Here is a 17,393-nt window from a genome sequence, read left to right as displayed (position 1 = left end):
TTGCAGCGCCTTCCCGGGGACCCCCGTCCCCCCCGGTTCTCACCCATCACGGTTCTGTGAGTTTGGGGTGTGGGGCTGGATCCGACCTTTTGGAAACTCCTCGAGAGCCGAGTCAGGTGCCGGGGAGAACTTCAAGCACAGGTTAGAGCCGAGAGGGGCCCGGGGGGTGGGGGGGTGCGCACGGGGACCACCAGGCCTGGCGAACGGGGTCCTGGAAGAGCCACATCCCGATCCCGTCTCAGAAACTTCGCTGTGACTCAGTTGGGCTTGAAGTAATTAAACCTTAAAATCTAGGGCCTATGAGACGAGGACGGGGTTCAAGTCCTGCTCTGAAGCTTTCTCTGGCTGATCTAGGGCAGGTTATTTAAGCCCTCATTTCTGCACAGAACGTTTCCCCACCTGTGATCCTGTGCAGGACTTCGGAGACCCCCGGTCATCTCCCCTCCTTCGCTGGAGGAGGCGTTGAGGGGCCTTTGGGGAAGGTCCAGGCCTGTCCGTGGCCCCGAACATCTTGCCCAGAGGCCGGCCTTCCCGCCTCCCAGTTCAGACACTGTTTCCTGCTCCGTCCCCATCTCCTCGAGCGGTTCGGAATTAGAAAGCAGGCTCCCCAAAAAGCGATGGGGCCGCTGTTCTCGGGCGGCCCCCGATGGCTCCAGACGGCGAATTTCCCAGAATCCTTTGGCCGCCGCGGGCTTGCGCAGAGCTTCAGAGGATGCTAAAAGAGCATCCGTCGGGCCTGCTCTGGGCTGACCCTCCAGCCCGGCGTTTGGCGTGTTGCTAAGTCGGGACTTGATTAACGTTTGTTGCCTGGCTGACCACCTGGACCACGGGCTTCTTTTTGCAGTGACCCCGGTTCGAGGACAACCTGTGGCAGTGACGGAGGGAGAGGGAGTTTTATTTGCCCGCTAACTGCCTCTCCCCAGGCCCCTCAGGGAGCTGCCTTCATAGCTGGGCCCCTTGTTGGCGAGGTCTCCTTAACGTTCCCAGGATTTGTGGCCGGGCACAAGTCGGGCGCCGGCCCCCGGTGCCTTCGTTACCTCCGTGAATGTTGGGCACGGCCTGGATGTGTCCAGGGGTGAGGAACTCGGGCTCGGCGTTTCTGCGGACGGGGGAGAAGGACCCGAGAGCTTCCTTCGGGAGCCATCACCCGGCTGCTTCCCCACGGCCACGGCCCGGGAAGGGCCGATTTAGGGCATCCCAGCCTCCTCCCGGGCCCCGGACCGCAGGTCGTTGGGATTTGTGGCTCACGGTTAGTGATGTTGCGTCTTGTCGGCTGAAGCCTCTTGAATCTTCCCTGTGGGTTTTTATTTCTCATCTGGCGGCTGGAAGGCGCTGCCCACTGGGCTCGGCGCAGGAAGTGCCCGCTAGGCCCCAGTCCGCCTGTGTCTGCCCCAGACCTGGCCCGAGGCCCTGCCTTCCCATCAGCCCAGAGGAGTCCCCCGGAGGAAGAGGCCGAAGGGCCCCTCCCGTCCCCGGCAGCTGACGCTGACTCCCTTCCCCTCCGGCGGGGCCGCTTACTGTCTGAGGTTTGATTTGACACGTTCTCCAGATGGATCCTGGCAGCCTCGTCCCGAAAGCCCTTAAACTTCCAGCCCCAGGCTGTGTGTGTGTGATCAGAGGCGAGGAAAATGGAGGCTTCCTTCTAGAATCCCCAGCCCAGGGGGGAGGAAGGGCCCCGGGAGCCACCGCAGCCTGAGGTTTTCCTAGAGAATCTTTGGGGCTTCCTCCCCTTTTAGCATTAGGATGAGCCTTCCTTTAAGAAAAGCCACGCTCTGGGCCCTGGGCCTTAGGCCTTAGGCTCTGGGCTCTGGGCCCTGGGCCTTGGGCTCTGGACTCTGGGCTTTGGGCCTTGGTCTCTGTCATGTAGGCCCCAGGCCTTGGGCTCTGGGCTCTGGATCCTGGGCCTTGGGCTTTGGGCTCTGGACCAGCCACCCCTGTCCTAGGCACCTCCACCTGCTCAAGGCCGTGTTCTCTTAAATCGTCTTAGGAACTTGGGGCACGGGACGCAGCCCGGAATGACGTTCCCAGTTCTGTGTCCGACGTGACGAACTCTGTGCCCAAAGGGCCCCGTGCGCCGCCGCGGTCACGCGCTTCCGTGTTCCCGGAGCCCGACGCCCGGCCAGGCCGCCTTGGGGGTGGGGGCGACGGCCGCCCGGGGCCGGAGGACTTGGCTGGTGAGTGAGTGAGGGCCTTTCTGGCCCGTTTCCTTATGTGTAAAGTGACCGTCAGACCTGCTCCCCACCGTGCCCTCGGGCTAAGCCCCTAGACAGAGCTGGGTTGGCTCGGGGCCTTGTTGCCCATCCATAACATAATCTGTGTAAAACGGTGAAACTGGGCGCTTCCTCCCGGTCCGGGGACAGCTCTTTGATGCTTATGACAAGTAATAATAGCAAACAGTAGTTACCGTAAAGCTCGCAAAGTAGGATTTCTCCGCTCTCGAGAGCCGTCGGTGAGCGGCCGGGTGTCCGTGGCGGGCTCAGCCGCCGGTTACTGATCCGCCCTGGGAGTGGCTGGAGGCCAGATGAGAGACCAGGGCGGCGGGCTGGGCCCGGGGATCGGGCTGGGCCCGGGGAGGCGCTGATGAGCTCTGGGGCTGGATGGGCCGGGACGTCCCTTCTCCCTCCTAGCAAAGGTCCCTTGGGTCAGGGTCACCTGCGCGTTTGCGGCCAAAGCTCAGGCGGTGTCTTCAGCCCTCAGCTGAAGCCGGTGTCAAACATCTCCCGCCCTTGAAGAAATGGCGATTAAGTGGCGAGAGGGGGGATACGGAGGGCCGCTTGTCCCTGGGGAGCCACACTGCCCCTCCCCCCCAAAGAAAGCTCTGAATGTGGCGTCCCGTCATTGGCTTGTGGGCCTGCGTTTGGTATCCGCAAAACCCAATCACTTAAGAGCAGCACTTGTGCCCCGGCTATTTATCTCCCTGGGATTTCGCCGTGTCCGGCATGTCCATGAGTTGGCGGGCAGCAGATTTATGCACTTAAAATGACCATTACCTCGGCAAGAGTTCTTTTATGGGATGTTGCAGTAAAACTTACGATTCCTCCACGTTGCACTCAGTGAATTTTTAATTATTTTAACAGGTTATTTCATCCAAGAAGTCCTTCCCCAACCTCCATCATCTCGCTGCCATAGTAGGTCACGGGCTAGTCCCCAAGGAGCCCATTTGTAATTCTTCCTTACGCAGCCAGTTTGGCCCTGCCAGGGAATGGGGGAGCACGGGGGTTTCTGTGCCTTTGGATCACTTTGTTTTTATAGCGTCGTCTTCCTCCCCAGCCTGCCGGGGTTTGGCTTGGAAGGAAAGGGAAGAAACCATCGTGTCTCCAGGCTCGCCCCCACCTGCCAAGGGCAGAGAGACCCGTCATTTCCTCAGTTCTCCCGGGGCCAGCTTTGGCCCCGTCATCGGCGTATTTCCATCTTTATCCTCGTGCTCATTGTGTGCGTCATCGGGCCTTCCTTGACTCCTTTGTACTTGAGAGAACTCTTCGCAGGCTTCTCTCTGTGTCCCCATACTGAGCTTTTTGAGGGTGGCCCGATCTGATGTTTGAGTCTTAAAAGCATTTGGGCCTAGACCAGCGAACCGCAGAAAAGAGACTCCTGGAAGGAAGCTGGCCCGCGGGAAGGGGAGCCCGCCCTCCTTAGTCCCTCTACCCGTTACCTTCCTGGCCCTTCCCCCATCTGCTTCATCCTCCCTTCCCTGCACCTCCCTCAAGCCTGCTGCTGTCCAGTCCATCCCCAGCTCGGCTCCCTACTTCCTGTTCCCAGAACGCCGAGTGGCCGGTCATTCCTGGGCTCAGCGAGTCTCTGTGGCTCCGGGGAGAACCCGAGCTGGAGGAGGGACTTCTGTCCCAGCAATCTATCTTCTGACTTTGGGGCTGGTGATCTCGAGGGCCTGTCCCCTTCTCTCTGCTGTCTCCCCAGAGACTTCTTTTCCATGAAGCGCAAATACAAGATCTCTTGGATTTAAAGCCCCTTCTTGTCTCTTGAATCCGGGCCTCTGACCTAGCTTTGTCCAGGTTCCCCCGGCCCGAGGGCCCTGTCTTACGGGACCCTCTGCTCTTCCTCCGGGGCCCCGATGTCCTCCTCCTGGTAATTGTCTTTTTTTTCAGGCTCAATTTTCTGTGACGTTTCCCCTCCACAAAACAAGCTCTTTGAGGGCAGAGACCAACTTCATTTTTTAAAAATCGTCCCCAGTTTCTGGTCCGGGGCCTGCCATTACCCAAGTGGACGTAGGTTGATGACGTAGGACTCTCGGTACCAAGAGTGGCCATGACTTAGAACATTGGAACATGAAGGTGGGCCCTGGAGTCCCCCCTCCCAGAAGGGAGAAAACTGAGCGAGTGGCCTGCACGAAGCTTCTTGGGGGGTTGCGCTCCTCACTCCCGGTCAAGCTGCCTCTTCCATCTGAATTTTCTTTACACCCAGTGTGTTAGGCAAAAGGCTGCCCTTGCAGAGATTTTATTTCGTCTCTGTACAAGAGGGAGACATTTTCCCGGAGGCAGGTCGGAATTTACCAAGCCAGAGATTTCCCAGAACTCCGGGCGGTCTGATTTCTGCTCATCCTTTGCACGCCCAGCATGAGACACAATCCTGTGTGGTTATTTCGGGCGACATTTACTTTATTTTTCTTCATGAAATATTGCAGCAGATTTCAGGAATTCTGGGAATTGCTCTCTCCACAGAACGAAACGCCTGTCAGTCCAACGCGGCAGTGGCCTGGGAATCCCGGACCTGGGGTAGGTTCTTGATGGGACACTCACCTGGAGGCAGGAAGTGTTCCAGGTTGATTTTTTTTCCTTGGGCTGCGAAGGAGCTGCGAGAACTTGGGCAGTCGCTGAGAGCGAAAAGCGTTTGACCCTCCCCTGGGTCTTAAAGGTTCAGGGAGGCACCGTGGGAGAGGGGCCGTGACCCGCGACCGTCTCTGCAGGTGTCAGGGGAGAGGGGCCGTGCACTGTGACCCGTGACCATCTCTGCAGGTGCCGGGGGACAGGGCCGCATCATCCAGAGTCACGAAAAGCTCTCCCCTCCACATGACAAAGGAGGCGAGCTTGCATAGAAAGGTGCTGAAGGACGCCTTCGTTTGGTTCATGGCCCTGAGTTTTATTTCTGTCTTTGGTGATGTTTTGTTTCTTGTATTTAACTCGGTACTAGAAGTGGATATCCAAAGGTGATTTGTGGGTTTTTTCCTTCTCTTTCCAGTAAATACATTTTTTTTAACTGCCTCTTGCCGGTTGCCTGGCCAGCGGCTCAACGAGCTGTGATCCAGAACTCTGTTCCCAGAAGCCATCTTCTTTTCCACGTTATTGGGCGTAACGATGGCCAACGTTTACACAGCACTTTTTCAGTGACTCTGAATAGTCGATGCTGCCCTTAGCCCCATTTCTCAGCTGAGCAGGTAGAGGCTCAGGAAGCATCCACAGCCCCAGCAGGTCACCAGGCTCCCTTGAGAAGTGCGATCCTCACCAAGCCCAAAGGAGGGATCTTTGATTCTGACAGTGCTGATTTACTGGCAAACCCGTATTCATGGTTGATTTTCCGCCGCCTTGTATTTACACTCCCGTCCGTTGGGGACGTCCCTTTGTGCCCTTGGCTCGCCAACATCCCTGTTTTCTCCCGTTGCGTTTGCATTGTGGGGCGTGTCTGGCTCCTGGCCCCAGGTCCTGGGCGCCGTCTCACCCGCCCAGCTTCCACGTCCCCCAGAATCCTTTGCCGCCGTAGCCCCGGGCTCGGACCACTGCTGGCTCAGGTTCCCGAGGCGCATGTTTGTTGCGGGGACAGATATTTTTGTCCCTTTTTGGTCACCGGCCTCTTCCCAAGGCCCGAACCTCTCCATCTCAGGACAGTTACTCACGTCCTTCCTTCTCGTTTTGAGCCTGCTCGAATCCTCGCCGCATCCCCTCCAGGAAGGCTCCCCCTTCTCCTCGTTCTTTTCCCTTCCAACACCGGCCACATCCAGGGTCCGTCTGGCTTCTCAGACTTGCTGGTCCTTTCCTTGGGTTTGGGGGTAGCCCTGAGCTGGAGGACGGGGGGTCCCCGGGGCCCTTTGTCACGGGGTCTCTTTGGAGAGAAGGGGTGAGCTTGGGGAAGCAGGGAGGCCCGTGGGGGGGGGAGCAACCCCTTCTGGATGGTGAGGATGCTGAGGAGAATTAAAAGTGGAGCCGGGGGCGGGAGGCAGACAGTGGCGCCCCAGTGGTCGGCGTCCCTTTATTCAGACGACCGCGCCATTGGTAGGTAAGATCAGAAGAAAGGTGGGGGGGCCTGGGAGGCCGCAAGGGGGATAACTGACAGTTTGTGCAGTTGGAGACTTGAGGGAGGCAGCTGGGAAAGCGGGGCCTGGAGGCTGTCCCGCAGGTTCCAGTCCCTTCCCCGACATCGGCCACGCGAGATCCTGGGCCAGTGCTTCCCGTGCCAAGGGCAGCCGTGAGTCCCGTGTCCAAAGTGACCTCAGTCCTAAAGGACTCCGTGGCGAGAGCACATGAGCTCTGCCTCGGCGCAGCGGGTTTCCTTTTCACTCGTTCTCCCATTTACAAACGCAGAGCAGGGCTCCGTGGGCTTCGCCGGCTGCTCCCCGGGGGAGAAGGAAGAGTCAGGGACTCGTTTGAAACGAGGGGGACTTTTCTTTTGGAGAGTGGTGAGAACTTGGGGAGGGACCGCGAGCAGTTACGGGGCCAAGAAGGGACTTTTCCCGAAGGGCAGACCCGGCCGGCCCTTCCCCCGAGCGAGGCGTCCCGGCCCTCTGCTCGTCGGCCCTTTCGGCGCGGCTTCTGTGCCGCCTCGTTCCCAGCTCAGCCCAGAAGGAGCAGGAAAAGCGCCTGCTTGTTCACACCCCACTGATTTTTCTGAAAACAAAAAATATTCAGCCCGGGCTAGACCCGTCAAACCAGATTTTTGGAATTGACTGGAACCGGGCCTTATCCAGAAACTTGTCAGCCCTTCGTCAGATTTCTCCTCAAAGAGCCATCGAAAATAAAGTCGATTTTCGGTTTCCTCCTAAAAATCAGATTGGGCTAACCGGCCTCGGCTCTTTTAGCTCCGGGAATTTACGATGGGCCCCTCCTGGGCAAACGGCAGCTGGGAGAGAAAACTTCCTCCCCGTCCGTCTTGGCCGCCCAGCTCGGGCGCGGCCTCCCCCCGGCCGCCATTCCTGCCCGGGCCCTTGCCCTGCTCTTGTATTTCCTTATTTGTGCAAAGTGTTATCTCCCTCCCCCTCCGGCCCCTCAGTGATGGCCAACAAAGTAGCTTTGACATTGGGGAAAACCCTTTAGATCCTCCTGACAACTGAGCAGGTGCAGCCCAGAGTGAAGCAATGGCCCGAAGGCGGCGGCTGCTGGGGAAAGTCTCATTCAGGTCCTCCTGACCCTCAGGCCCCAGACAAGCTCTTGCTTACTTCCTCCCTCTTCCCTTCCTTCCCTCCTTCCTTTCCTTCCTTTTTCTCTCCATCTCTCCATCTCTTTTTTCCCTCCCTCCCTCCTTCCCTCCCTCCCTCCCTCCTTGCCTCCATCTGTTTGAAGGTCATGGAGGCACCTGGACAACTCTTAGTGACTGGCTCCCCCCCAGCCCCCCCGGCAGGGTCCCCTCTGAAGAAGGAGGGTCTCCCAGGTTGCCTGCGTCCCACTGAGTCTCCCTCTCGTCTCCCCTTTTCTCCAAGGGCCCCTCACAGGGCGCACGACAACTGTTCCGTCCTCATCTCCAGGAGTTCCTGGCGCCGGACACGGACCCTAGAACTGGGGGGGGGGGGGGGGGCGCGGAACCGCAGCTAGCTGGAGGGGGGGAGGGGGGAGCGGCCGCTGCTTGTGGGTGATTCAGTGGATAACGAGGGGTCGTGGTCGCCCAGACCCTGGTTTCTGTTTCCTTCGCTGATCATGTGCTAGATACTAAAACGTCTGTTGCTCTGAGATCGATTGGGGCGCAGGGAGGACGTGCTGGGAGCTTCCTCCGGGGGGGGGGGGGGCGGGCGCGCTGGCCCACTCTCTTTCCAGCCTACCCAGCTTCCCTCTGCCCACATAGGACACAGGGAGCCCTCGAAAAGCAAACGTTAAAAAAAAAACGAGCGGCTGAAAATATTCTCCAGCAGCTACAAATGGCGGGAGAGTGAGGGTGTATATACTCTGTGTGTGTGTGTGTGTGTGTGTGTGTGTGTGTGTGTGTGTGTGTGTGCGCGCGCGCCGGGAGCCTAGTGTGAACAGCCAATAGGAGATGGAGGAAATGAGCCGGGAGCCAGGTGTGCGAGGTACAGGGACAGAAGACCTCCGGGGAGCCGGGTGTGAGGGCTACCCCCCTGTATTTTCTAAAACGATTAAAAAACAAAACGAAATATAAATAACTAAAAACTGTGCCTACAAACACACATCCTGTGCAAAGATGTGCACGTGTTTATACAGACATACGGTTATATATTTGTTCACTTACTTCAGTTTCCCTCCTGTGTTCCTTCTAGAAGCAGCTGGGCAATACAGTAGAGAGGGCACTGGGCCTGGAGTCGGGACGATCTGAATTCAGTGTGGCCTCAAAGCCTTATTAGCTGGGTGATCTTAAGCAGGTCACTTAACCCTTTTTGCCTCAGTTTCCTCATCTGTAAAATGAGCTGGAGAAGGAAATACAAATCATTCAGTATCAAGAGCTAGACATGACTGAAACAAATCACCAACAAAACTTGTTCCACCTCCCAGAGAGCTGTCCCCGACTAAAAATATACTTTTAAAGAAAACGAGAAGAGAGAAAATACAGAAAGCAAAATAATACACTTAAAAGCTGAAAAATCTACAAGATGTTCCACAAATCTGATACTATTTGTCGTGTGTCTAGCATGCTACACCCCTGGCTCGCCACTTCCGCTAAGAGCGGAGTAGTGTCTTCTCCCTTTAATTGGGGGCAGGTTTGTGGATTATTTTGTTGTTCGTGGTGGCCACATTTCACTCTGTACCAGTTGGAGGAAATCTTTCCATATTTCTACATTTGTGGTAGTTATGGTGATCTCCCGGGGTACGAGGGACGTCAGTTCTTTGCTATCACACAAAGGGGTGCGATCAATATTTTGGGTTTTATGGGAATTTCTTTTTATCGGTGACTTGTTTAGGGCATAATCTCTTCATCCTAAGGATTTTCATTTGGGTTTTCACATCCCGATCTTTTCTTGGTAACTGCTTCCTCTGTTTCCGGCCATCCTTAAAAACAAGTCAAAACAGGTTGGCAGAAATGGCCACTGTTTGTATGTTTGGCCCTGGACAGGCAGCAGAGCCTTAGGACCTGTTTCTACAAAAATGGGTGTGACTGTGGCGGCGAGCCCCCGGGGCCCCTCTCCCAACAGTACCGATGGACTTGCCTCTTGTTCAGACCTTTCTCAGTCATGGCTGAGGCCGTTTCCTTCTTCAGCCCATTTTACAGATGGGGAGACTGAGGCCCACGGGATGAGCGACGTGCCCAGGGTCGCCCAGCCCAGACTCTCCCTGTGTCCGGGCTGGGCACTGTGGCACCACCTGGTGGCCCTGGCGCTCCATTCTCGGCAGCTCCTCGTCTCCCCATTGGGCTCTCTGGTTCCAATGCCCTCGGGTGCTCCCCGTGGGCCAGCGCCCGCTTTCTCTCCGGCTTAATATTGTTTCAGATATATTTTTCACGTTTCACAGTTTGGGGTTGCTGCGGGAAGCGCTGCCCTCAGCGTCCCGGCTTCCTTTGGAACCTGCCTTTCTGTTGTTGACTTTGGGGTGCGAGCCCGGCAGTGGCCGGGTCAGGGCCTGGGGGCTGTTCTCCTAAGCCCGCTTTGATTTTTGAAAGGTTGGTCCCCGGCCGGGATCCCCCGCAGAGCCTGAGCGGGCCGCCCCCCACCGTGGCGCCTGCCCATCCCCTGCCCTCTGTGCCGCATCCACATGGGCCCTGGGCCCCCCGGGGGCGGGTTTGGGGAACAGAGGCCTACGTCCTTGATCTCTGGTCCCGGCCAAACCCAAAGCCGGCTGTCTGGGCCCCGCCCGTCTTGGGCCGGCCCAGATTAACTGCAGTCGGCATCCCCTGGGGGACGGGGTCCAGCCGGGGCCTAGAAGGCGACGAGGCTTTTCCATCTGAGGGCAAGTTTTCCTTAGTGATTCTCAGCCCCCCCCCAGTGTCTTCTTCTTGGCCTCCCCGGCAGAAATACTCCGGAAGAAAGGCTCTCTGAGCCGCCGGGGCGCATCCCCCAAGAACCGTCAGCAGTGGCGCCCGAGTCGGGACATTCTGTCCCCTTCCCTCGCCGTCCCCTTCCCTCGCCGTCCCCCCCCCCCCCAAAACGAACGCATGGTACTTGATTTCCCTAACAGGATTTAAGGCCATCATCACCTCGAAGTGTTTTTAAGGAAATTTCCATTTTGAAAGACCCTGCAAGGACACGCAATTACTCTGTGTAAATCTGCGCGCGGCCTTGGCCTGGAGGGCTGGCGGCCGCCCCGCCCAGGAACTGGCTGAGCCCCCTCACGGCGTGTTTTGGGGGATGAGGAGTCGGCCCGGGACGATGGGTCTCTGTAATTGGTGAGTGGGTGGCTTTTATGACTTAATTACCGCCAGGGTAAGTGGGAATCTTGTCACGGGTGAGACCGGGGTCGGCGGGATCTTGGGGGTCGCTGCGATCTTGGGGGTCGCCACAATCTCAGGGGTCGCCGCAATCTTGAGATCCATTCTCCAAAGGGAAACACTGGTGTCCGTTCCCTTGAGTTGCGGCTGCAGAATGGAAGGTAGAACAATTTTTCCCCATTTCCTCCTCCTCATCGGTCATTCCTCCTCCAAGCCAACATAGGGAAATAGAACAACAACAATAATAATAGTAATAGTGAAAATAACGACTCGTCTTTAGAGAGCGCTGCTGTCTTCCAGGCACTGCACCAAGTGCTTTTTGGGAGTCTTCTCTGCTCACAGCCACTTTGCGGGGAAGGAGTCTTCGGAAAGCTCCCCCCGTCGTTCTAGCTCTGGCTTTTTGTGCGCCGGGTTCCAATCTCCACACGGAAAGCTCGGTCCCGAGGTGGTTCTTGGGCTCGGATCAGGAATTCTTGCCGCTGCTCACACGTCAGACCGGTTCTTGTTCTCCTTCCGTGGCTCGTCACCGTGGAACTGGATGTGATTGAGGGGGGCGGGGGTTGGGGGGGGGGTGACTAAAGACTAAAGACTAAACTCTAGCCATTATGGCCACCTTGGGATGGTTTTGCATAAGTATCTCGTAATGGGGAAGATGGGTGTCCGATGAGGGAGGACCAGCCTGGCACAGTTCAGAGGGAGGAGTTCTGTGTCCGATGAGGGAGGACCAGCCTGGCGCGGTCCAGAGGGAGGAGTTCTGTGTCCGATGAGGGAGGACCAGCTTGGCGCGGTTCAGAGGGAGGAGTTCTGTGTCCGATGAGGGAGGACCAGCCTGGCGCGGTTCAGAGGGAGGAGTTCTGTGTCCGATGAGGGAGGACCAGCCTGGCGCGGTTCAGAGGGAGGAGTTCTGTGTCCAATGAGGGAGGACCAGCCTGGCGCGGTTCAGAGGGAGGAGTTCTGTGTCTGATGAGGGAGGACCAGCCTGGTTTTGTGCTACAAGTCAGAGTAGACGGGCAGATTCCTCATTCAGCAGGTCATGGGTTTGAAGGCCGTGTGCCCTGGGGCTGGTTTTCCTCGGAGGTCTCTCTTGTCTTCCCCAGCCTCCCCCCACTCTGTGTCCGAGCCGGGTGCAAGAGTTTGCCAAATTTGGTCCAAAAGGAAGCGGGGCTCCTGGGACCTGACGACGCCCGCTGCCGCCACTGCCTCTGTGGCTCTGGGCGGGCAGCTCGGCTTCCTGGCTTGTAAAAGGCGGGCGGTCCTTCCGGGAGGCCTCTCTCCGCCTCCCAGAGCTGCCGGGAGCATCGAATGTCTTTGTGGTCACCGAGCAGCATCTGGACCTCCAAACACAATGGCCGTCCGGCCGCTGTCGGGTCCCAGGAGGAACTGCCGGGTTTTCCGTATTGTCGGCTGTGTGTAGCGGCCTGTGAGCTCGCTCCCACGAGGGCTCCCATTTGCCTTTTCCAGGAGAGAAGTTTACAGAAATCCAATCTTTTCCCCATGGCCCAACGTGGGTTTCTCAATTTTTTTATTCCGACCTCAGATACGTTACCTGCTCTTTTGCCATTTTCTCTTCCTTCCTTCTCTTCCTGCTTTGAGCCCTGTTCCTCCGTCCGTGGCAGTACGTCAGGTCTCTCCAGCCATTGGGTTTGTCCGCCATGTTGTTGCTGCCGGGTGCGTGGTCCCCTGGTTTCTGTTCCCGTGGCTCAGGGTAGTTCACATTCCCCGAAGCCTTCTCTTACCAACCTCCACTCCATTAACTCCACGGTTTGGTCAGCCCTTGATCAGGCGCCCATTTTGTTCCGATTCCCTCCTCCCCTTCAGGAAGTTCTCTAACGCCATAAACGCTCCATTTTTTCCAGCTCTTCCCCTCACACTAAGATGTTCTTCCAGGCCATTGATGGCCTCTGAGCCCCATTTTGGCTCCTGAGACAGCTTTTCATGGGGACCACGAGGGGGCTGGGGGGGATTGTCAAGTTCCACAGGCTTGTTTCCATAGAAATGGGTGGAAGACCCCGCGAGAGGAGGAAGCCTGTGACGGCCGGGTCGGGATCCGTAGGGCCCGAGAACGACCCTTCCTGAATCGGCGGGCTCCGAGGCCCCGGACGCCCCGTGAGGGTTAGGGCCGGATCTGTTTCTGCCCGCGGATGACCTGGTGGAAAGCCCCTTCCCGCCCGGGCTCACTCGTCCCCTCCCCAAACCAACTCCGGGCCTCCCGGTGCGATGAAGCTTCCTTAGACCGACAGGAGTCCGTGGGGGTGTCTAGGATGCGCTGATGACTAATCTCTCCTTTGATTGCGAGCTCCAGACTCTGGTGATCAGGTTTTTGGTGGGTTTTTTTTTTTCCAGGAAGTCATCTAATTATACAAATTAAAATTCAAAGGGAAGCAAAAGCGTGATTAGGTCTCACTCTGGGAATTTGGAGAGGAGGGTGTGAGATGCTTCATCTCAGATGAAAAATGATCGCATTAGCGTCTTCAAAGCACTTCACAAATATTAACTAATTAATTTTCACAGCCCGGGGAGGGCCGAGGGGCGTGTCCTCCGGCATCCTCTCTGCAGATCGGACCCGCGGCGGGAAGCGCCACCTGGGCCCTCCTCCCGGGCCCTGCACGACAAGGGCTGGGGGGGGGGGGGGGGGGGCGCGGCTCTGGGCGTCCCCTCGGCCGGAGACTCCACACCCATTACGAAAGAAATGCTTTTCTCCCGTGCCCTCCCCCTCCCCCCTTAATTTGTCGGGCCCTTTGCCAAGTGCAAGCGGGGTTTGGAGACGGAGTTCTGTAGCCCCCGAGTCTTATGCCCAAGATAGAGACCCCCCACGACCCCCCCGGTTAATTTAGCTTGGTCTGTGTTGACACTCGTTCTCGCTCTCATTTCCGTGCAAGGGAAACAGGGACTGATTTTCAGAAACTCCCTTGATTGGGAGGGAAGTTTGGATCCTTCGGAAATGGCGCATTCAGTACAAATGCCCATGAGAGCCTCACTCCGTAGTGTTGTTCCCCGCTCCCCCCAATCAATTAATTATTGCTGTAGATTGCGGCGGTTCTTCCTCCGCCTCATTGCCGGGAAATTGCCCATTACTAAGCAGGAAGAAGTCCCCTGCCCCCCTCCGTCCGGCTCCCGTTGCACCGTGTGGCCCCTCACTTCACAGATTAACTCCCCGTGCTCTGCATAATTGGGGACCGTTTGGAGCCATCGCCGCTGGCCCCGGGAAGTTGTCGTTTCTGGTCTGACCATCCGGCGCCGGCGTCCACTTCTCACCCGTGACCTGCCCTGGCGGGGAGGGTCAGTACGGAGCGCGGGGGGTGGCCCGAAGAGAGAGCCTGGTGACCCTCCGGGGGGGGGGGGGGCAGGCGCAGAGCCAACAGGGTAGAATAGGTTCAGGTACAGTGGAGCAGCGGGGTGAGGGGCCCGGCGGGGCGAGGGGCCTGGTGGGGCGAGGGGCCCGGCGCTGCGCAGAGGGGACCCAGCGGGGCGAGGAGCCCGGCGGGGTGAGGGGCCCGGCGCTGTGCAGAGGGGACCCGGCCGAGCTTCATGGGAGTTGGGGACTCGGGCGGAGGCCCGCAGGTGGGGGCAGCCGCAGCCTGTCCAGAGCGATGTCTGTGATGGACATCGGAGTGGGACATCAGAGTGGCCCGGCCTGGCCACTTCTCTCCTTGGGGTGAGGAGAGCCCCTCATCCCCAGGGCTCCTTCCTGGTTTAAAGCCACGAGGCTGGGGGCAGTCCTGGGCCCACATCGGTTTCCGGGGGTCAGCTGATATACGCAGGAGCGATCCGTGCCGAGCGTGAGCCGGCTGGGGTTGAGGGGCAGAGAAAAGCGGGGCCGTCCTGCCCTCGAGCAGCTCGCGCTCTCCTGAGAACGGGGACTCGGGGCTGATGAGGAGGGCGGGAACCCCACGGCCAGAGCCCGCCGCCCCCTCGGCCCGGCCCGCGCAGTCTCACCGGGCGTTGCTTTGTCTCGTTGCAGGGTCTCCGGAGGCGTGATGCCCGCGGGCCCCGGGGAGCGGTCCTAAAGCCCTAGTGCCCTGCTTTGCCCCTGCAGCGAGAGCGTCGGGACGTCCAGTCCAGAATGGCCCTTGTGGACAAGCACAAAGTCAAACGCCAGCGATTGGACAGGATCTGCGAAGGTGAGTCCTGGGAACGGCCTCGGGTCCGCCTTCTGGGAGTGTCCCCCCACCCACGCGGATGGAAGCAGAGGCCGTGCTCTACGTGGAGGGTTCTGGGCGGGTGAGACTCGGTGCCAGGCCAGCGCACTCACCCCTGGGGGGGCCGGGAAGCCCCCCTCGGTCCTGCCGGGCACTTTCCTCCCTGGGGCCCTGGAGGGCTGAGGTGGGGGCCTCCCGCGGGCCCTCCTGCTGGGGGGATGATTTCAGCAAAAGTAGGGGCCCAGATGCTCTGGGCTTTGTCCAATGCCCACTGAGTCCCCGGTGACGTGACACCATGAAAGGCTTGGGGCTCCAGGTGGACACAGTGAGGCTGGGAGCCGGTCCCCTCCTGGCTGCTCTGGGGGCTCCAGGCTGGCTCCCGACATTGGCTCTGAGCTCCCCTTGTGACATGGGGCTGCCCCCTCCTTGGAGAGACCACCGTCCTCCCCCGATTCATTGCCAGTGGGGCTCCTGCCCTCTCCTCCCCCTGACAAGTGGCCCCCTGCGGCCCTTCTTCCCTGCTCTCCCTGCTCCTCCCTCAGGCCGTCATTTCTTCATCTAACCAAGGAGAGTGAAAATGATTTGCTATGGAAAGAACTCTTTAAGATGGGCAATGGAATAAGCATTTATTAAGCACTTACTGTGTACCGGGTGCATCCTTTACAGTTATTATCTCCCTCACGGTCCTTGCAGTTCCTCGCTTCTGCAACCTTACCTCTGAAATGAGCTTTTTAGACCCAGGGACCCAAATGATTTTCTCAGAATCCTCCGTCACTTCCTGATGGTTGTTTTTGTCCCCGGGCCACGTTTCTGCCGTAGGGGGTCAGCCTAACAAATTGGGTGATGAGCTGCGGCGGTCCCGTTCCCTGGTGGCTCTGCAAACTCTGGGAGACCAGAGCCTCGTCCCCTGGTAGATTGTGAGCTTCTCGAGGACAGAGGCGCTCTCCTCCTGGGTCTGCTCAACAAAGGGCCCCGTCACAGCGGGTACCGGCTAAACGCTCCCGGAGGGACGCCTTGGGCCCGATTCAGCGTCTCCTCTCCTAAGCTCCTTGAGGGCTGCCCAGCTTCTTAGAAACGTTTCGTTAACAGCTAATGGTTCCCACTCCCACTCCCAGTGGAAGCTTCCTTTGTAACCAGAAAGTCGGACCCTGCCTGCTCCCCAACCAGGGATCCCCACGGCTCCTCCGCCCGCTCCCCAACCGGGGATCCCCACGGCTCCTCCGCCCGCTCCCCGACCGGGGATCCCCACGGCTCCTCCACATTGGTCAGCTCAGCCGTTCTGTGCTGTCTTTAGAGTCGGGTCTCCTGGGGTTTGGGGAGGGCCTTTGCTTGTCCCTTCCCGCGTTCATTTTGTGGAGGATCATTCCCGTCTTCCCGATTTTCTTGGAATTCTTCATACTTGTCGTTCAGAACTTCACATCTCCCCATTTCTTTCTTTCACCGCCTGGTCCGGCCGGCCGTTCCCAGTTTTCGTAGGTCGTGGGCTCAGGGCTACGAAGGGCCGTGGACACCGCCCAGCCCAAGCCCCTCACTCAGTCACACCTTGGCTTCCCTCAGATCCCCGCGCTTCGCTCTCTGCCCTACATCATTCTCTGTGAATCCGGCCGACTGAACCCCGCGCTCAGTCTCTTTGTTTTTTTAACCGCGATTCCACATCGTTTTGTCCCCCAAGTTGTTTGTGAGCCTAATTTGCAGACCTGGCTGGAGCTTTAGAAGCCCCTCACAATACAAAGGGGGGAACAAGTTGTCCCATGAGCCATGTGAAGGGCTTGCCCCCAGACCCAGCTGCCTGTCTTCCCCCTAAAAGAGGGCCAGATCATCATCAGGCTAACCTGAGTGCTGGGCCCCAATCCTGGAGCTCAGTTATCGGGCCAACCTGAGTACCAGTCCTGGAGATAAGTCATTGGGCCGGGCCAGAGTGCGCTTCTGACCCACAAATATCCCCGGGATCCGGCCCTCGTGAGGGGCCCGAGCCGTCCCGGTCCCGATTTCCCACGGTGGGGCTGCCATCCGCTCCCTTGTTTGCGGTTTCTCCTGTTTCTGGCCTGCGGCGCGTGTGCAGGAACCACGGATCAAAGGGAAAGTCGCCTCCCAAACACAGACCCTCATCTCCTCTGGAAATGTTTAATTTTCACACGTCATGGGCAGCGTTCGATGGCGTCACGGAAGCTCCCTTTGTTAGCGAGAGAATCCTCTGTCGCCTCGAGTCGCGGATACGTCCGGGAGGTCGGTTATGTTCTGATCCCGCGTCCCCGCTCTCCGATTCTCCCCAAGTCAGAGCGGCCGCTTTCTGTTTTGTCAAAGAGTCGCCTGACGTCACTCGCTCCCGACGCTGCTGAGGATGGAATTAAAACCCCAGCGTTTTAGCTTATCAGACTTTGAGTGTCATGGAAAGCGTGGGACCCAAGGGCCCAGCAGCTGCGCCAGGCTCGGCCCCTTTTCCCCCAGAGTTCAAGGGGGTTCTTCCCTTTCTCTACAAAACATATGGAGGCACCGCCTTCAAAATCAGGGACCCCGTTAACCCTGCTCGGGCCTGTCTCATCGCCGCTGGAGAGAGAACATTTGCGGACAGAGTACAGCGGGCCGGGGACCCCAAACATTTTAAAGCTTGTTGAAGACGAGAAAGTGGCAGAAAAGGGCTCATTTAGTCTCGGAGTCCCCGAGTGATATTTGCATTTAAGACGGGTGAGAACCAAAGAAGTCATCGCTTGGATTCTGCAAATC

At 58.3% G+C, this 17,393-nt stretch overlaps 1 protein-coding gene across 1 annotated transcript in view; it reads left to right on the top strand.

Moving 5' to 3' along the window:
• The window catches only part of CTBP2 (C-terminal binding protein 2), an 80,467-nt gene that overhangs the window by 42,338 nt on the left and 20,736 nt on the right, over positions 1–17,393 (top strand). Inside the window, exon 3 of the mRNA XM_051982673.1 lies at positions 14,492–14,651. Within this exon, the coding sequence (XP_051838633.1) occupies positions 14,594–14,651 (58 nt within the window). The 5' untranslated portion in view covers positions 14,492–14,593. The remainder of the gene's footprint in view (positions 1–14,491; positions 14,652–17,393) is intronic.

The sequence above is a fragment of the Antechinus flavipes genome, chromosome 2 (genome assembly GCF_016432865.1).
Source record: "Antechinus flavipes isolate AdamAnt ecotype Samford, QLD, Australia chromosome 2, AdamAnt_v2, whole genome shotgun sequence".
Taxonomy (NCBI): domain Eukaryota; kingdom Metazoa; phylum Chordata; class Mammalia; order Dasyuromorphia; family Dasyuridae; genus Antechinus; species Antechinus flavipes.
The sequence above is the reverse complement of the archived record's forward strand: the minus strand, read 5'-3'. Positions and strand labels throughout refer to the sequence as shown.